General features: G+C 40.4%; 1 protein-coding gene across 2 annotated transcripts in view; it reads left to right on the top strand.

Moving 5' to 3' along the window:
- The first annotated feature begins 1,368 nt into the window (after positions 1-1,368).
- The window catches only part of LOC146629985 (heterogeneous nuclear ribonucleoprotein L-like), a 44,335-nt gene continuing 27,602 nt past the window's right edge, over positions 1,369-18,101 (top strand). Inside the window, exon 1 of one of the 2 annotated variants that reach the window (XM_085356729.1) lies at positions 1,369-1,542. In XM_085356729.1, the coding sequence (XP_085212855.1) occupies positions 1,369-1,542 (174 nt within the window). The remainder of the gene's footprint in view (positions 1,543-18,101) is intronic. The other variant, XM_085356727.1, reaches the window with a different exon arrangement.

Genomic DNA, 18,101 nt, shown 5'->3' with positions numbered 1-18,101 from the left:
TCACTTTTTGGCAGACGATCACAAAAGAAGCAGCAACTGGCTGCATTTCTGTGATATTGGAGACAGAAAGGTTGAGTACATAATTGGTAAAAAAAAAAAAAAAGAAGAAGAATAAATATATCAGAGCAGCGTAGGCAGAGGGTGCGCATTCGCTGTCTGCTCTACTCCAGGGTCTTGTCCGTCTGCCTGCTCTGTTGTCAGATGGAGGTAGTGTGCAAAGTATGTACAAAACGGGTCTGTGGGCCACTCGTGCTCATCTTCTTGTTGGTTTGTGAGCCAGCCAAAAGAGAGCGAAGTTAACATACCATCAGCTGAGGTGAAACCATATTAAAAACTATTAAAAATATCCAACTACAGTCTCTGGTTTTCAAGTATTATTATTATTATTATTATTATTATTATTATTATTTTTATTATTATTATCATCATTGTTTAAAGTTTTTATTGCGGTTATCCTGTTCTTGTGAACTAGCCTATGATACAGCCACTTGTCTGACCAATCAACTTGGCAATTGCTTATGCTTAATAATTTCCCCTCAACTATAAATCAGTGACTTTTCAGTTGTGGCCACATAGATTGTACCACTGTGAGAGGGGTGCTACAGAATAGTCTAAATGATAGCAGCTTTAATTTGTTCAACTATAAATCAATGATTTTTCAACCTGATGTGGTGATCTGGCCAACTATAAATAGATCAACAAGCAATAATAACGGGATAACTATAAATCAGTATTATTCCAATGTTATTACTATCGCACTGTAGGCTTTTTTAACGTTTATTTAAGATTTCTTTAGCATTAACATTTCAATCTTGATCATAATGAAGTTTTAGACCTTGAGAAAAATTAACATCTATTTATTTATTAACATGTTATCTGGTGTACGTCATCCGCGTCCAGCAACACGCAGGATCTTGGGGGACTGCACAGGAGGCACGTGTGAAAACCGCTCTCCCCCATCTGTGCAACCGAAAAGACGGACACATATAAACCCGCTTAATCTGCGTTTAAGGCAGGCAAGCCAAAAGAGACGAATCTTAGAAAAGACCCAGACTTCCCATCACTACCTCTTGGGTATGTGAAGGTGAGTCTACAAAAATGGTAAGTCTAATTTGTTTCAATAAAAAAACAAAAAACAAAAACAAAAAACAGAACAACAAGAACAACAAAAAGCCACCCAGTGTTGTAAGAAAATAAGTGTGCCTGCAAGACAACACAAACCATGACACGCAATGAGCAATGTAAGACGTCTTCCTGTTTTGGCGATCTTTGGAGCTGACCTGAGAGACAGCGAGAGACAGCGAGAGTAGCAGGTGCAACGTCTCTTCTTCCTTTTTACCAAAAATTTGTGACTTTCTCCTCTCTTCTATGATGGAAGAGAGCGAAGACAGAAAAGAAGGATATTACCAGGTCGCCAAGCGGCTCCGGACGGAACAAGAGACCGGTGTAAAAGAGCTAGAGGACGGGAAGGAGGAGGAGGATTCTGCCGCTGAGGAGGCAGCGGGGAACGGGTGCACTGAGAACCGCAGGAGCGGAGGGAAGGTGAGGCACACAATATTAATCCTTCTGTATCTAAATAAAATGTAAATATTTAACATTTTTTCATACGATTTACAAACAACTGGAAGGGTCTGAAAATTATGTTAATGATTAAAATAGACAGCAAGAGAAATGAAAGAGTACAAAGTCAGAGTGGAATATAAATGAGTTTCTACATTTATTATTATCAGTCATTATTTACATAAACGGCGTAACTTTGGAACAAGTGGCAGTAACCCGTTTTCATCGTCACGACGATCACTAACGTGCTTAAGAAAAATGTGTTGGAAGTTAACCAGTCCGGAGCTTCGTGTTAACTCAGTTTAATTCATTTGTGATTTTATAATTCAGAACAGTCCACTCTCTTTGTATTGTAAGGTTAAAAACCAACAATATTATAGAAAACCCGCAGATGTACGCTATGAGCATATGTGGAGAGTGAGAAGAACTTCTAACAGGATGAGCACACCAGCCATACCATGTCCCAGACTGGTGGTTAGAAACTATTTAAAGATGAATCATTTTTTGAATTAACTGAATTGAATAAGTGCAAGAAAATGAATGGATGAATGGATATGTTAAAACTTTTTGTTCGCATTCTTCCTTCCTTTGAGCTCCATGGAGATCTTTATATGTTAACTTGTAGACGTGCATCCAGTCAGCAAGTGTACTCTGCATCATAACATACATGATGAGTAGTGTCCGTATTCCTGATTTACTCATGGATCTTTGCTGTTTCAGCCTGGATATAGAATCTGCACTGTAGTGTACATATTCCACCACTCTAGTGGCCTCCCCAGGCTTTCCTAGCGGCTTTTTCAGCAGTCACTTGAGGGACTGCTTTATCTACCAGTAGCTGGTGTTTTGCCCGCCTGGTGTTTCTGTCAGTTCCTTTCTGGGCCCTGCTCATATATTAAGCTATGTTGTTTTTAAGAAGACCATATCGTTCTAAGAACTATTACTATTTTTTATTACACACATTTGTTTAGCAGTTTATCAAACTTAGTCTGGACAGATCATTATTTTCCTCAAGCAAAATACCGTTATTGAGTTCTACCTCAAAGCTGTGGCTTCATACCGTAAAAAAACACATTAATTGAGTACTTATATTCAGATGATATAAGCAGCATATAGTCACCAGGGCTCGCAAAATCGCTAACCCGACGTCCCGGGGCTAGCGATTTTTCCAGTCGGGCTACCAAAATCTATCTCTACCCTGCCCGTCGGACTATCATAGGAAGGTAAAATATATGGTAAATGGCCTGCATTTGTATAGCGCTTTAGTCAGTCCCTAAGGACCCCAAAGCACTTTACACTACATTCAGTCATTCACCCATTCACACACACACAGGCAATGGCAAGCTACATTGTAGCCACAGCTACCCTGGGGCGCACTGACAGAGGCGAGGCTGCCGGACACTGGCGCCATCAGGCCCTCTGACCACCACCAGTAGGCAAACATGGGGTTAGTATCTTGCCCAAGGATATTTGGCATGCAGCCAGGAGCATATGTCAGTGCTTTTGCATTCTTTCGGAAATGTAGCTGGGTAATTATGTCATTGGCATCAGTGAGCCAATATGTGACATATTGAAATCGGGTTTGAATTTGCGCTTGTGTTTTGCTTTCACTTTGCAATCGCGCGAACTATGTATCCGGTCGTTAAGTCTGCCGTGTCTGGGCCTAAACTCCGCTGCAGGTCCATATATCAAACGATCACTATGGCATTACTGAGAGTTGAAAAACTGTCTAAAGTCTTTCATCTTTAATAAAATGATCAGCGTTCTGCTCTACCAGGTGTAACAATTGAGTTTAACACCCAGGCATCCATGAAAACGGAATTTATGACATTTAACGGAGTTAGAAGTTAGCAGGAAGTTAGCTCGCTAGCTTCTATCTAAATACAATATAGCATGTCCTGACTGCGGGGTTTTGGAAACAAATTAAAACGTACAGCTCTGCTATCACTCCCAGCATAAATGAAGACAGAAAACTAAACAGCAGTGACGTTTGTAGGGTTACTGAAGTTTGGCTAGCTGGTATATAATGATGTGCTACGTGACCGCTAGCGACACAGCTATGTTAGCATAATATAAACAAGCTAACTTTTTTTTCCACTCGATAAAAGTTAACGTGAGTGTTCAGGTCAGGAACAAATGTAATCGCATGGCAGGATGCTGTAAAAGGACCAAACTTCAGCCAGGAGAACAACTGAGATAATCCATCAACAATACGAGGTTAGTCATTCATATACTGCTGCATGTGCTGGGCTGTAGTTACATCGTAAGGTTTTAAAAACTGAGCTTAAATAAATGATTAGCGGTAATAAAAGCCGAGGGAGGTCAACAGTGATCACTGACTGTTTTAGGAGCTTTTTGAGATTAAATATTCAAATTCAAATTCAAATTCAAATTTTATTTGTCACACACACACAACCATACACAGTATGACATGGGGGTGAAATGCTTGTAGCTGTACAATGCCCGACCATTAAATGACAGAAGAAAAGTTTTACAATATTTACAATTTACTACAAAAATTTACAAATTAACTTAGGAATTTACAGTAAAGAATGTGCAAATAGCAGAAGAGATTATAAAGATAAGGATTATAAATTATAGGAATTATAGGATTATAGGAAATGTGTGGTGGTGCGTGTGGTGACGTGTGTGAGAGTCCAGTCTTATAGTGACGTGTTTGGGAGAGTCCAGTCCTACACCTGGTTCAGGGCCCGAATAGCCTGGGGGAAGAAGCTCCTCCTCATTCTCTCTGTTTTGGCCTTAAGGGAGCGGAAGCGCTTCCCAGACCTCAACAGTGAGAAGAGTCCATTGTTGGGATGGGAGAGGTCCATCATAATCTTCCTAGCTTTGGACTTGCACCGCTTGGTGTAGATGGACAGCAGGTCAGGGAGCTCTGATTGAATGATGCGTTCTGCCGAGCGCACCACCCTTTGCAGATCTCGTCTGTCCTGCTTGGTGCTGTTCCCAAACCAGGTGCAGATGTTTGACGTCAGGACGCTCTCGATGGTGCAGGAGTAGAAGTTCTTGAGCACCTTCAGTGGCAGATGGAAGTCTCTAAGAGGAAGAAGAGACGCTGACGGGCTTTCTTAACCAGGGTGTTGATGTGACAGGACCATGACAGGTCCTGAGTGATGTGGACACCCAGGTATCGGAAACTGTCCACTCTCTCCACTGGCGTGCCACTGATGATGAGGGGTTTGTAATTCCTCGCCTGCTTTGTAGTGAAGTCCACGATCAGCTCCTTAGTCTTGCTGACGTTTAGGAGGAGGTTATTCTCCTGGCACCAGGTCTCCAGGTTCCTAATCTCCTCCAGGTAGGCCGTCTCGATGTTGTCGGAGATCAGGCCCACAACAGCAGTGTCGTCAGCAAACTTGACAATGGAGGTGGTGTCGGATGTGGCTACACAGTCATAAGTGTACAGTGAGTACAGCAGGGGGCTTAAAACACAGCCCTGAGGCACTCCAGTGCTGAGTGAGATGGAGGGGGAGACTTGTTTTCCTACCCTCACTGATTGGGGTCTGTCTGTGAGGAAGTTGAGGATCCACTGACACAGTGATGAGCTGAGTCCTAGATCTGTCAACTTGGTGAAAAGCTTAGAGGGAATTATTGTGTTGAATGCTGAACTGTAGTCCACGAACAGCATCCTAACATAATTCCCTCTGCCAGTGTCCAGGTGACTCAGGGATGTGTGGAGCAGGTGAGATATGGCATCGTCTGTGGAACGATTAGTCCGGTAAGCAAACTGAAGTGAGTCGATGGTGGGAGGAAGTGAAGAAGTGATGTGATCTCTCATCAGTCTTTCAAAACACTTCATCACAATTGAAGTCAGTGCTACTGGACGGTAGTCATTGTGGCAAGCGGGCTGTTGTTTCTTTGGAATAGGGACAATAATGGACCGTTTGAAGCACGTGGGAACCACAGCTTGGGCCAGGGAGAGGTTGAAGATCTCCGTGAACACCGGTGCTAGTTGATCAGCGCAGGCTCTAAGGACCCGGCCAGGGATTGCATCTGGTCCTGCTGCCTTCCTGGTGTTCACCCTCCTGAAGGTGTTCCTCACGGCATGCTCTGTGATGACGAATGCATTTTCTTCACTGGTGCACTCCGAGCGCGCGCAGCCGTTTGTTGTTTTAATTGCTGCGCCGTCGAAGCGAGCATAAAACGTGTTCAGCTCATCAGCCAGTGAAGCATCGGCATTCATCATTGAAGAAGCTGGTCGTTTATAGTCCGTTATAGTCCGCAGTCCTTTCCACAGGCTCCTAGAGTCGCACTGTCGTAGCTGTGACTCTAGAAATAGAAGAAAATACAAAATATTAAACATGTTAACAAACACAAAAGCCATATTAAACGCAGACTAGGATTTGTCACGTCATCGCTTAACGACCGGATAGAGAGTGACAGTACTGATTGGTGAGTGACGATAATTTCCTCTGACATCGTCTTATCAATCGTTAGCTTACTATGCAAACATGACAAGTGAAATCTCCCGCAGCAAGCTTAAACATGTGAGAGGTTGATCGTGCAGAGAATCGCTGAGCGTTATGTGAGTGTGTGTGTAAAAGCAGCAGGATATATATTTTAGTTCTGCTGAGCCACTTCTTCACCCTGCAAAAAAGCAAATGGCATAGATCTTCTTCACCCTGGTGAAGAAGTGACAGGAAAAGAAAAGCCTACCACAAAACGGAAAAGTTATGTGGTAGGCTTATCTGGTGCGCGTCTTTTATTTTGACAGCGAATGTGCACATGTGGACCACTTATGTGCACCCGTGTAAATAACATAATGTTCTGCCTGGTGTGTTGTTGGTTCTCCCTCGATTTCTGAGTCGACAAGCGCCTTTGTTACTGGGACCAGTAATTTTAAGAAAGGCCCCCATTAGAACCCATGAAAAATGCAAGAAATGCATTATTGCTCAGTCTGCAATATCTTTCCCAGAACAAACACCAATTGCAAATAACATACTAAAAATAAACCTGAAAAATCTGTTTAGAACAGCGTACTATGTTGCAAAGAGTGAACTACCACTGGCAAAATTTCAAAGCAGTCTTTGCAAACTTCAAAAAGCAAATGGCCTAGATCTTGGTTCCACTTGCCTCTTACCCGTGACTTCAGTGGAAATTTCAAATTCAGGATCTGACACAGACTGATTCATGTCCTACACAGTTCTTACAAGTTCATAGAAATTTCTGTTCAATTAGAACCAAGTATTTGAGTTGATGATTGTAATTTTTATTCAATGTTGTAATTTGTGTATGGGCAGAAATCTGTACCATCAGAAACTGAATATGAATAAGTTAAATTTGAATTGCTCAGATTGAATCTGAATTGTAACTTGAATAAATGCTTTTAAAAACTGAATATGAATTATCCTAATTTGAAATTGAATTTATTGGTCTGAAAATGATCATCACTAAATTGAAATTGAATTTTATATTTTGAAAATGAATTAATTTGCTTTGAAACCGTATTTTATCCTTTAAAAATTTAGCTCTCGAATAATTTCAGATTCACTTCTCACCATTCAGTTTCAGTTCCAAAATTCAGCTTTTTGGGACTTACATCCGGTTCCGGTTCAAGAGTAATGAGCGCAGATTAATAGAACTACGTTTTACTAGCGGACCGAAAGTGTTACTGACAGGAATCTACAGCGTCTTGAGCTGAATTAAGATTTCAGAAGTCATTCGTCATGTCGAATGACCAGCGGATAAACTCTCAGGTTGGTAATAAATGTATCACAGGTATAAGAACAAGCGTCATGTTAACAAATGATAGCCGTACGGTAACTTTTATGCTTATTGTAGCTGCTAGCTCAAAACGCTAATTTAGCGTAGTTTGCCCTGGATTCAGCTTTGACAAACAAATATGATCGACTGTTTCTAGTAGAATTCCAAAGTTGTCATCTTGTACCCTCAAATTAGGATAATTCATATTCAGTTTTTAAAAACATTTATTCAAGTTACAATTCAGAGTCAATCTGAGCAATTCAAATTCAAATTTAACTTATTCATATTCAGTTTCTGATGGTACAGATTTCTGCCCATATTTGTGTTTCAACAATTTTTTGATTAATGTTTTGTTTCCGTTACAATATTATACTTTAATGTATAATATTGTAAAGGAAACCAAGCAGGAAACAAAACATCAATCAAAAAATTGCTCTTTTTTTTGGGCTACTTAAATTTATTTTGGGCTACCAAAAACTGAAGAGTCCCTGCCCGAAGGTCTACCAGGGATTTTGAAATTTTGCGAGCCCTGGTCACCATAAATGAATGCAATAGACTTCTGTGCCTGTTATGGCCCTCCTTCCTTTCATCAAACATCCAGAACATGTTTTAACTCTTCAGTACATTCGGCAAAATTTGCTTTTGCATGTTTTTGTATTTTGAGTTTGCTACTGGAAGCTTCCTTCCACTTTATAAAAAGACAAGCAAGGTAGCGAGGGCATATAAAGACAATTTTGACTTTTCCTAATAGGTTTACAGGTAAAGGATGAAGTCATAGACCTCTTCCTGATGACAAACACAATTTTAGTCCACATTTCAACTACTACCAACTTTATTTTTGTTTTGTTTTTTTAATTAGTCTGCTCTCTGATGGCTTCTGACTTCTCTGTGGTGTGTATCTTACAGCCAAAATCTCCTCTGATGATCTGTAGGCAAGGATTGAAAGGCAGCTCATTTGCCTGCTGTGTTGCACTGGTTGTAGTGTGTTTTTGCGGTGACTGTGTATTAAGGTGCACATCTCTCCAGACATCAGAGAACCTTTGAACTCTAGTGTCTATTGTATATTGATAAGTATTTATTATATATATTATTAATTATAATTTCCTGGCCTATATGCTTTTCCAAGTCCAGAACATTATAGTCTGTGTACTGAAATGTTCTCAGTTTCAGTTTATCATAAACAGTATTCCATTGAATTATATTGTTTTTGTTGCTGGATGCAGAAGAAGATCTTTTAGACTGTGCCATATGGGGTGTTGTGTGTCACGTCACATGTGTATTCATACCTCTAGTTTAAGATGAACATCAGTATTTGTCCAGCTCCTCAATGTTTCTGATGACCAACACTTTGGCTTGTTCCAGTGTTCCTTTGATTTTATGAATACTTTACAGCTTGTGGTCCATGTATTGTGAATTTTCCGTTTTTTCAAGGAACGTGCTTTCCTGTCAATGTCAGCATTTTGTTTTGTCAGATGTTAATTCTAGATTCTTTCCTTGTTTTATCAGTGCAAAAGACCTATTACATGAAGCACTCTGCACACTGTTCTTGATCTAATCTGAAGGTCACTTGAAGTTTGGAGGTCTGTAGCTATTGATAGCTTTATATGGCCTACCACTTTGTGGCTGAGTTGTTGTCATTTTTTAATCATTTCCACTTTGTTACAACACCACTAACAGATGACTGTGGAATAGGTGTTTCATTTTATACACCTGTGCCCATGGAAGTGATTGGAACACCCGAATTAAATTATTTTGATGGCTGAATACCAAAATACTTTTGGAAATATAGTGTATTTCTCTGTCATCAAAAATAATTTTCTCATGCAGTAGCACAGATCCTTTCTTGAAACCCTTTCATATGTTTTGTCTATATGCTCAAATACACGTCTTAACTTCTTCTGACCATCTCTATATTTCTCCATCAGCACAATCAAGGCAAACTTTGCATTTGTAGTGCTTTTTCTTGGCATAAGGGTATACTGCTTGTTGTTGTCACCTCTCCACTCATGATATGGCTCATCAGCTTTATCCCTCTGTAGTTGTAACCCTTGATTTTGAAAATTGGTACTGCCGCACATCTCTGTTCCTAAGATATCCCCTCACTCTCCAAGATTGTGTTAAACAGTCTAGTCAAAGATTCCACTGTCCTGTCTCCTAGAGATCTCTATTTCTCCACAGGTATATCGTAAGTACCAGCTGCCTGTCCACTCTCCATCTTCTTCATAGCTGCCCTCACTTCCTATTACTAACTATCCTATTACACCTGTACTCTTCTTGATTTACCAACTGTCCTTCTTTCGCATTCATTTTATATGTTCATCAGCTCCTCAAACACACCCCTAGTCTTCTCAGCACATTATTGGCTTGTTAGCACACTTCCATTTTGTCCTTAATCATCCTAACTTGACGCACATCACCAACTCAAAATCTTTGACTAGTTATTCGGTGAGTACCTGAGTACCTCTTCTTGGCCGTTTCCCTCTGCGCTACAACTGTATGTACTTATGATTCATAGACTAGACTAGTATAGAATAGAATAGAGTACAATAGAATAGAATAGAATAGAATAGAATAGAAATGAATAGAATAGATAATTGGGAAACTTTCTGGAGGAAACCTGGTCTTGTTAGAAGAGATGGCATCAATCCCACTTTGGATGGAGCAGCTCTCATTTCTAGAAATCTAGTCAAATTTATTAACCCCCCCTAAAATGTGGCTATCCAGAGTTGGGATCAGGAGGCAAAGTTGAAGTCTTCGTCGTCTCTCTGCAAATTCTGTCCTCCCGTTATCCCCCTAAACCACATCCCCTTTGACAAAAAACAACTTAAACATAAAAAATTGCAAAGAAAGAAAAATAGAGTATCCTCAACAGCATCAAAGAGTAAAACAGTGGAATATGGATTATTAAACATTAGGTATCTCTCTTCCAAGTCTCTGTTAGTACATGAATGTGGGGGGCACGGTTGTGGCACAGCTGCAGGAGAAGCCAACACACTGCAATGGGCTCATCGTGCTGCCCTGCATAAATAGTACTGGGTCCTGAGTGTGTGGTTGTTGTTGTGGTGTATGTGGTTTGCAGCTGTTGAGCTGCAGCTGAGCTTGTGAACAGCAACCAGAAGAATAAAATGTGTGAAATGCTCAAAAGCATGAACCTGCGGTCATCGGGTCTGTCGTGGTTATGCTACTGTGACTTAATAAGTGATCCACAAATTGATTTACTCTACCTTACAGAAACCTGGTTACAGCAGGATGATTACTTTAGTTTAAATGAATCAACACCCCCGAATAACTCTAACTACCAGCATCCTTGAAGCACAGGGCCTGATCCTTAGTCTTGTTTGCCCTAGCTGTAAAACTCAGAAACCAGTCTTGTTATCATCTATCATCCACCTGGGCCTTACACAGAGTTTCTGTCTGATTTCTCAGACTTTTTATCTGATTTAGTTCCCAGCTCAGATAAAATAATTATTGTGGGTGATTTTAACATCCATTTAGATGCTAAAAATGACAACCTCAACATGGCATTTAATCCGTTATTAGACTTAGGCTTCTCTCAAAATATAAAAGAACCCACCCACCACTTTAATCACACTCTAGATCTTGTTTTAACATACGGCATAGAAACTGAACATTTAACCCTCTCCTGTCTGATCATTTCCTGATAACATTTACATTTACAATAATTGATTACACAGCAGTGGAGAGTAGACTTCATCACAGTAGACGTCTTTCTGAAAGTGCTGTAACTAAGTCTAAGAATATAATCCACCCACTGTTATCATCTTCAATACCCTGTACCAACACAGAGCAGAGCAGCTACCTGAACACTACTCCCACAGAGGTCGATTATCTTGTTAATAATTTTAGCTCTTCACTTTTTTTTCTCCAGTTGATCTTCCTAAGTTAACTTCAGTAATTACTTCTTCCAAACCACCAGGGTGTCTTTAGATTCTAATCTCTGTCTCTCTTCCACAGCATGTCTTTTGTCTTGTCTTCCTTCTCTCACTCCAACCGGTCATGGCAGATGGCCGCCCCTCCATGAGCCTGGTTCTGCTGGAGGTTTCCTCCTGTTTTTTCCTTTCCACTGTCTCCAAAGTGCTTGGTCATAGGGGGGTCATATGATTGTTGGTTTATCTCTTTATGTATTATTGTAGGGACTACCTTACAATATAAAGCACCTTGAGGTGACTGTTGTTGTGATTTGGTGCTGTATAAATAAAATTGAATTGAATTTATCTGAATTGAATTGAATAGCTATTGTCATTGATCATGTACTGTAACATTGTGGGTGCTCCACACCAACTGTGTTGAAAGACAGCAGGAATAAATAGGAAACAGGAGAAATATATACAATCAAGAGGTATACATACAAAATGAGAAATATATACAAAAATAAGAGAAAGGCACACATTGGAGAACAAGGTGCAACATGCTTGGAAGTAGTGCAAAGAGAAGACAATCTGAATAAAGTCAATTTGTGAGCGGGGTTATTCATAGCATGGCTCCGATTGGTGAGATGAGTGGCCAGGGGTAAGGTGGGATATGGGGGGATAGTTTTTGTTGACAATGGCCCAAGGGAAGAAGCTGTTTGTGAGATATGGTAACTGATTTGGTAGCTGTTTCCTACCACCCAGAGTCTAACTGAAGTATGTGCAACATTCTTCCTTCTTCAACTTTTGCTACTTAGTCCTTGGCTCTGTCTTCACTTATTTCTTCTTCTTAACAGCATCAGGTGTACCCAACACCTCCTTATCATCTCATTTTCACCTACCTGTCCATTAAAGTCTCCAATCACCAGTCTCTCCCCCCTGAGGACACTCTCTACCACTCCATCCTACTCACTCCAGAATCTTTTCCTTTGGTTTGTTTCTTAATCCAGTTGTTTTGTGGAGAAGAATTACCATCACACTTTTAATTTCCAGCTTCAAACTCATCATCCTGTCTGACACTCTTTACCTCCACAATGGAATTCACATACTCTTTCTTCAAGATTATCCCTTCTCCATTTTTCTTTATATCTACACCATGGTAGAACAGCTTGAATTGACCTTTAGTTCTCTTGGCTTTGCTTTTCTTCCACCTGGCCTGTGACACAATATATAGCGGTAGCTTGACCCTCATAACAACTCCAAGTGGGCTGATTTTTTTCTAAGTCATCCTCCTGGATAATTGAGCTAGGGGTTTGGTTGACAGATGTTTTGAATGAAATTTGCTAGACCTCATCACTGTGTGCCTGTTGTCGCCATATTTTGGAGCATTTTTTTATAGTTTATGGTTGTGGATTTTCTTTGTAATACAGATGATCCAAGACGTTTATGCTTCAGTTTTAATGAAGGCAATTCTAGTGTTTTGTTATCCATTATTTTTCACTGATGGTTCAAGGTTCAAGATTCAAGGATGAGTTGATATTTGTGTTTCCATGTTGTACTAATACAGTTTGTGTCACGGTCTGGCTGGCAGACCACGGGGATGAGGAAAGTAGGACCCAAAACACTTTATTTACAGTGAATAGACAGGTAAGTCCAACAATTAACTCAGAGATGTAATTTGCCAATGGTGCTCATCCCTTGCTCCCAGTGCGTCCCGTGCTGTAGCTCCCTTAGTTTGTGTGCTCCCCAACTCGCTTCTTCGCTCGACTTTCCTGGAGGAAGAAGGGAAAACCACAATTAGCCACACACGCTAGCCGACTATCAAGACCACACGCCTAGCACGGACTATACCGGTCAAGAGTAATAATCCCACGTCGACTGTCGCCACGAGTCCAGGTTAAATACCTCTTCCTAGCCGGGAGGGATGATTACCACCAGCTGGTCAGGTAATCAGCTGCAAGAGCAAAGAGGGACTCCCGATGACGACAGTCGCCCGGACACGCCTCTCCCACGACGCGCGCTTCCGTCAACAGCCCCGAGGACGGGGGGAGAGAGAGAGAGAAGCAGACACACGCACTCTACATACAAACGTGGACAAAACAGTAGACGACACAGACCCCAAATAATAGTCATAATAATAATAATAACAATAATAATAACCACTGCTCATGGACCCCTGAGTCCTCCAGAGCCGGGTCTGTGACAGTTTATGAGTGTATCTTTCTAGGTAACTAGCATTAGCTGCAAAATTAGGATGCCTTTCTTTCATCCATATAAGATAAATTCTGGATCCAAAAACAACATGATAGACAAAACATTAATATTCAAAATGCCAGTTGAGTCCAAAACCAATGAGCAATGTAATAGTGCTACATCCATATAGCATTTTCAGCTGTTGTTAATTGCTTCCCCCTTTGTTCTGCCGTCACCTCTGATCTGTTTCTGAATTATCCTTCCATGTGTATATTATAGTCCTTTTTCTTACTTTGTCAGATCCTACTTTTTTATTTATCTGGAGCAAAGTACTTAGTTTTCCTGCCTGGTGTAGCGTGACGGCTGTGCACCTAGGTATGCTATTTGGAGTACTCTAATAGAAACCACACTTCAGCAACATATTATTAAAGACTACAGAGAAGTATCCGCTGTAACAAAAGCGGTAAACGGGCACTCCTTATATAGACACTGCAAATGTTGCTTGCTTCCTATTTCAGCATTTTATAGATGAACACTCTTACATTTCTTTCCCATGATTATGCATTAGTTAAAAATGTGGTAGTAATTATGGATTTTCACTCTTTGTCGCATGTTGCTGATTCAGCTGATATCTGTCTTGGCCAGGAGACTTTTGCAAACAAGACTTTTAATCTCATATTTTTCTGGGTTAAAAAAGTTATTATGGAGATGTGACAAGTATTTGGAGCAAAGTTCAAACTTTAAACCACACTTCAGAGAGTTACAGCTTTATATATCTAGCAATTAAACACATGTACAGGAAGCTTGATATTATTGTGCTGGTGACGATGTTCAAGTCATATCCTGAATGCTACCAGATCTAAGAGCAAGAGCATTTTTTTAACATATGATCTAATGTTGATTTTGAGAAAAATAATCCACTTTAAACTCTTTTTTTGTGGTTAAAACGATACATCATTGGATAAAATGAAAACAATATATAATAAAATATTCAAAAATCTTTCCTGTGGTAAATCCAGGTTGTACTTGATTGTGTGATGGCAAATATAAATGATCTATCACCGTGACCTTTTTAGCTTTGTTAAACACTGACCAAGATAATATATTTTATATACTTTATCATATAAAGGAAGAATAAGAACAGGAAATGAGGAAATGAGGAAAATGAAGAGAGAAGAGGTGATGAAGAGGGACTCAAAGGTGGGGGAGGCTTAAGAGACGTCAAGCACAATGTCACATAGAACTGTAATGATGCAGCAGTCTGTTGCAGGAAAGCAACATGTCACTCACTGTTCAGCCTCAGACTCTCTCTCACACTCTCTCTCTCGTACACTAGATAAAGACACATGCACTCACCAAAAAAACAAATGTATGGTTTCCACGGCATTAGGGAAGTCATCAGCTTTATGTTGTCACTATCTTAACTATAATGTCACCATGGTAACCACATTCCAGTGCTCTTACCAGCACAAAGTAAAGCTTGTGAGTACATTGGTAACACCTCTCCTACTTCACCAACACCATCCATAATTCAACCACCTGCCTCTTGTTCAATGTTGCTAGAGCAACGGATTCCTTTGTAGGTGTAGTGGAGCATATACTCATCATTTTGAGACCACAGTCTTAAATATTTCTGACATCAACTGTTTTTGATGTCAGGGGCTGAAGGCTAATGAGCTGTGAGGATTTCACACATTGTGCCTACTTCCGTATCAGTGATGACAAACCTTTTCCTCAAGTAGATGATAAAGAGCTAATTAGAGACTTTTATATTGTTATCCTGGGTTTTGTTTGTTAGGCAAAATGAGCATAGCTTAAAAAGTTTTAAAAATGAATCAACAGATATCACAGAAGTTGATTCTATTCATCTGGACGTAGTATTTTCACTTTGTCCAGAAGTACAGAATCAACTTTCTGGGATGTGCTTACTTGGATGATTGAGCAAGCATCAAGATGTTCAACAAGTAAAACTGATCAGCAATCAAAGTTAACAGTAAAATCTACTGGTCTTTTTAGTGAAGCACTACAGTTTAAAGGTAAATGCTTTAACACTGAAAGTAGCTGAATTCTTGTCAGAAAGTTCTAATGCAGTATGAATTCAGCAAAATAAACCAATAGGTTAGCAATAAATTTGTCTGAAATTCCATTTTGAATAGTCTTCAGAAGATTAATCATGTCCTAATCATGGTGGAAATATGTGAATGATTTTATATAAATGATGTGTTATGTGGGCGACCAAGAGAGGTTGTTGTTGTAGCATGTCTGACATGAAAAGGACTTTATGTCAGCAGATCTGCATGTCCATGCATGCAAAGTGCTGCACTGATGCTGTTATCATACCTTCTAGACGTCATCCCCTCAGAGACTTAAAAACAGCTTGCGGCCAGTCAGACCTTGAGTGCGTTTCCTGCACAGTAAACTTACCGCCTCAACCTGCAGTATAAAAAAGGTCAGGTTGCAAAAAGTGTGATGCTTGCTCAACCTCTTCCTGAGACAGAAAGCTGTACTGAGAGATTTTCCGACAGTAGGCATCAGGTTTTTTTTTTTTTTTTTGGGGGGGGGGGGGTTGCAACTGCACTCAACTGTGCTAAGACTTCTTCTGACAAATCTAAAATACCCTTCTGAAATAATCCGTTGAGGTGGAGCTTGTTTCGATTACATTGCTATCAGTATATGTATGTTTTGTGCTGTGTTAATCAAATTAAAACTATTTGGGAAATTTAAAAGGCAAATTTCTCTTTGACGGCCAAGCTAACAATATATATATTGTGTGAAACATGACAAGAATGCACTTCCAATTTCATATAAGCTAAACTGCAAAACATTTATTTTTCTTCTATTAGCAGTATGAGCAAAAGGACCACTTACGAACTTTAGCAGTATCTTTGTTTTGTTTTCACTTATTGACCTTGAATCTTGTGATAATTTTAGATATCTTGATTCATATCACACTGCTGTGATATACAGAAGAAAATAATGCATTCATTTTGTCTTATCTTTTCTGGCTACATGCCACACTCCTGCAATGTGACAAACGTGATTTCTGCTGCTTCTTACTGCATCTTGGTTTGCTATGGACTAACGGCTGCACAGAGAAGATTAAATGATAAGTTTTAACATGGGGTGGGGGTAGGGGTATAGGAACGCTCTTTTTGTCTGTTTTTCTCGTGGTTTAAGACCACTATCTGGCTTCCTGTCCTGACTCCTTTGTTGTTTTTGGTTTTTTTATGCGCATGTGTATGTGTTTGTGTTCTGTTGTGGAAAAAAAACTGAGCATCAAAACTGTTTTATTAAAAGAAAGTTAAAACTTTTGCAAAGGGATAAGTATTGCATGGACAGTCTTTGCACAAGCGTTAACCAAAAACAAAAAAAACACAGATTGTGTGGACAATCTGTGTCTATTAAGCAGTCAGGAGTTTAAATCCTCATGTGTCATGTAAGCATCAGTCTGATAATGAGGTGCATCATGGCATTAAACACAGCTTACAGTTAGTTGTTTTCCCATCAACGCACACTCATCCTACTCGATTTTTACCAGTGATTGGGTTGCATGATGTCAAACCATACACAATGACCACCTGATCAGAATTAGCCAGTGGTGTGTCCTGTAGATCTAGGCGAACGGATTTCAGATATAGCTACTATGCAATCATGTGGTTTACCATCTGCTTCTGTGGGGAGTAGTGTCAAATGTCAAGGTTAAAACACCTACTGTGTTAAACCCAGCATGGTGTAGCACAGTGCATCTTTTAAGTAGCTAATACCAGACTGTGCTACTGGAAATATCAAGTTAGTTGTTTTTTGCAGAAGGATCAGAGATACAGAATGTGGTAGAGTGGTCCACAATGAATGATTTGTCAGTTTTTGAGGTTTTGGAATGGATTGATTCCCAGTAATCCTTTTCAGAGACAGTGACTTACTGTTGGACGTGATCATATGTCTCAGATAGGTGACTGTGGCGGGGCTATGGGGGAGGTTGGCACACCTGAGTGGAATCAGCACATACCCACATAGCAAAATTGGTATGGCCCGGATCTTGCCCACACAATGTGCTTACACATGGCCCACATACCGCAAAGAATGGCGGCCCTTTGGTGGACAGACCTGGTTTGCCAGAGGTGGCCCACACATGGGCCAGCACAAAGCCAGTTGTATACACACTGGTGGTCCTGTGCTGGTCCATGTGTGGATTACCTCTGGCAAACCTGATCTGGGCCACCAAAGGGCCGTCATTCTTTGCGGTATGTGGGCCATCTGTAAGTGGTGTGGAGCCACGGGCCAGTTGTAGACACACTGCAGGCCCTGTGCTGGCCCAGAACAGTTTCAGCTCTGGCCCCAGATGTCAGCCTAATGTGTACCTTAATCAAGGCATGTAATAACAACATGTGCCAGAACATGCAAAACAGTGCAAAAGTAACATGACAAAACTCTGTTCAGACAGTGAATGGACTGATTATAGTGCTTTTCGAGTTTCCCGGATTACTCAAAGTGCTCTATACAACATACCACACTCACCCAATCACACACTTTCTTTTAACTGAGTGCTTCCTAACTACATTGATACACATTCACACTCTTGACATGCAAACTGGAGGAACCAGGGATCAAACCACTAACCTTCTGATCAGTAGGTGACCTGCTCTACCGCCTCAGCTATTGCCACCCACTGGCAAAGATGACTAAACTGTTACTAGGTTTTGGATAAAGTGTACACTCACAAACCTGTCAAACCTGCATTTGAAACATTGGCTACCATAGCAGTAT

This window comes from Diplotaxodon limnothrissa, linkage group LG6 (genome assembly GCF_057381915.1).
Source record: "Diplotaxodon limnothrissa isolate DT_005_m linkage group LG6, D_limnothrissa_male_GT1.1, whole genome shotgun sequence".
NCBI lineage: Eukaryota > Metazoa > Chordata > Actinopteri > Cichliformes > Cichlidae > Diplotaxodon > Diplotaxodon limnothrissa.
The sequence above is the reverse complement of the archived record's forward strand: the minus strand, read 5'-3'. Positions and strand labels throughout refer to the sequence as shown.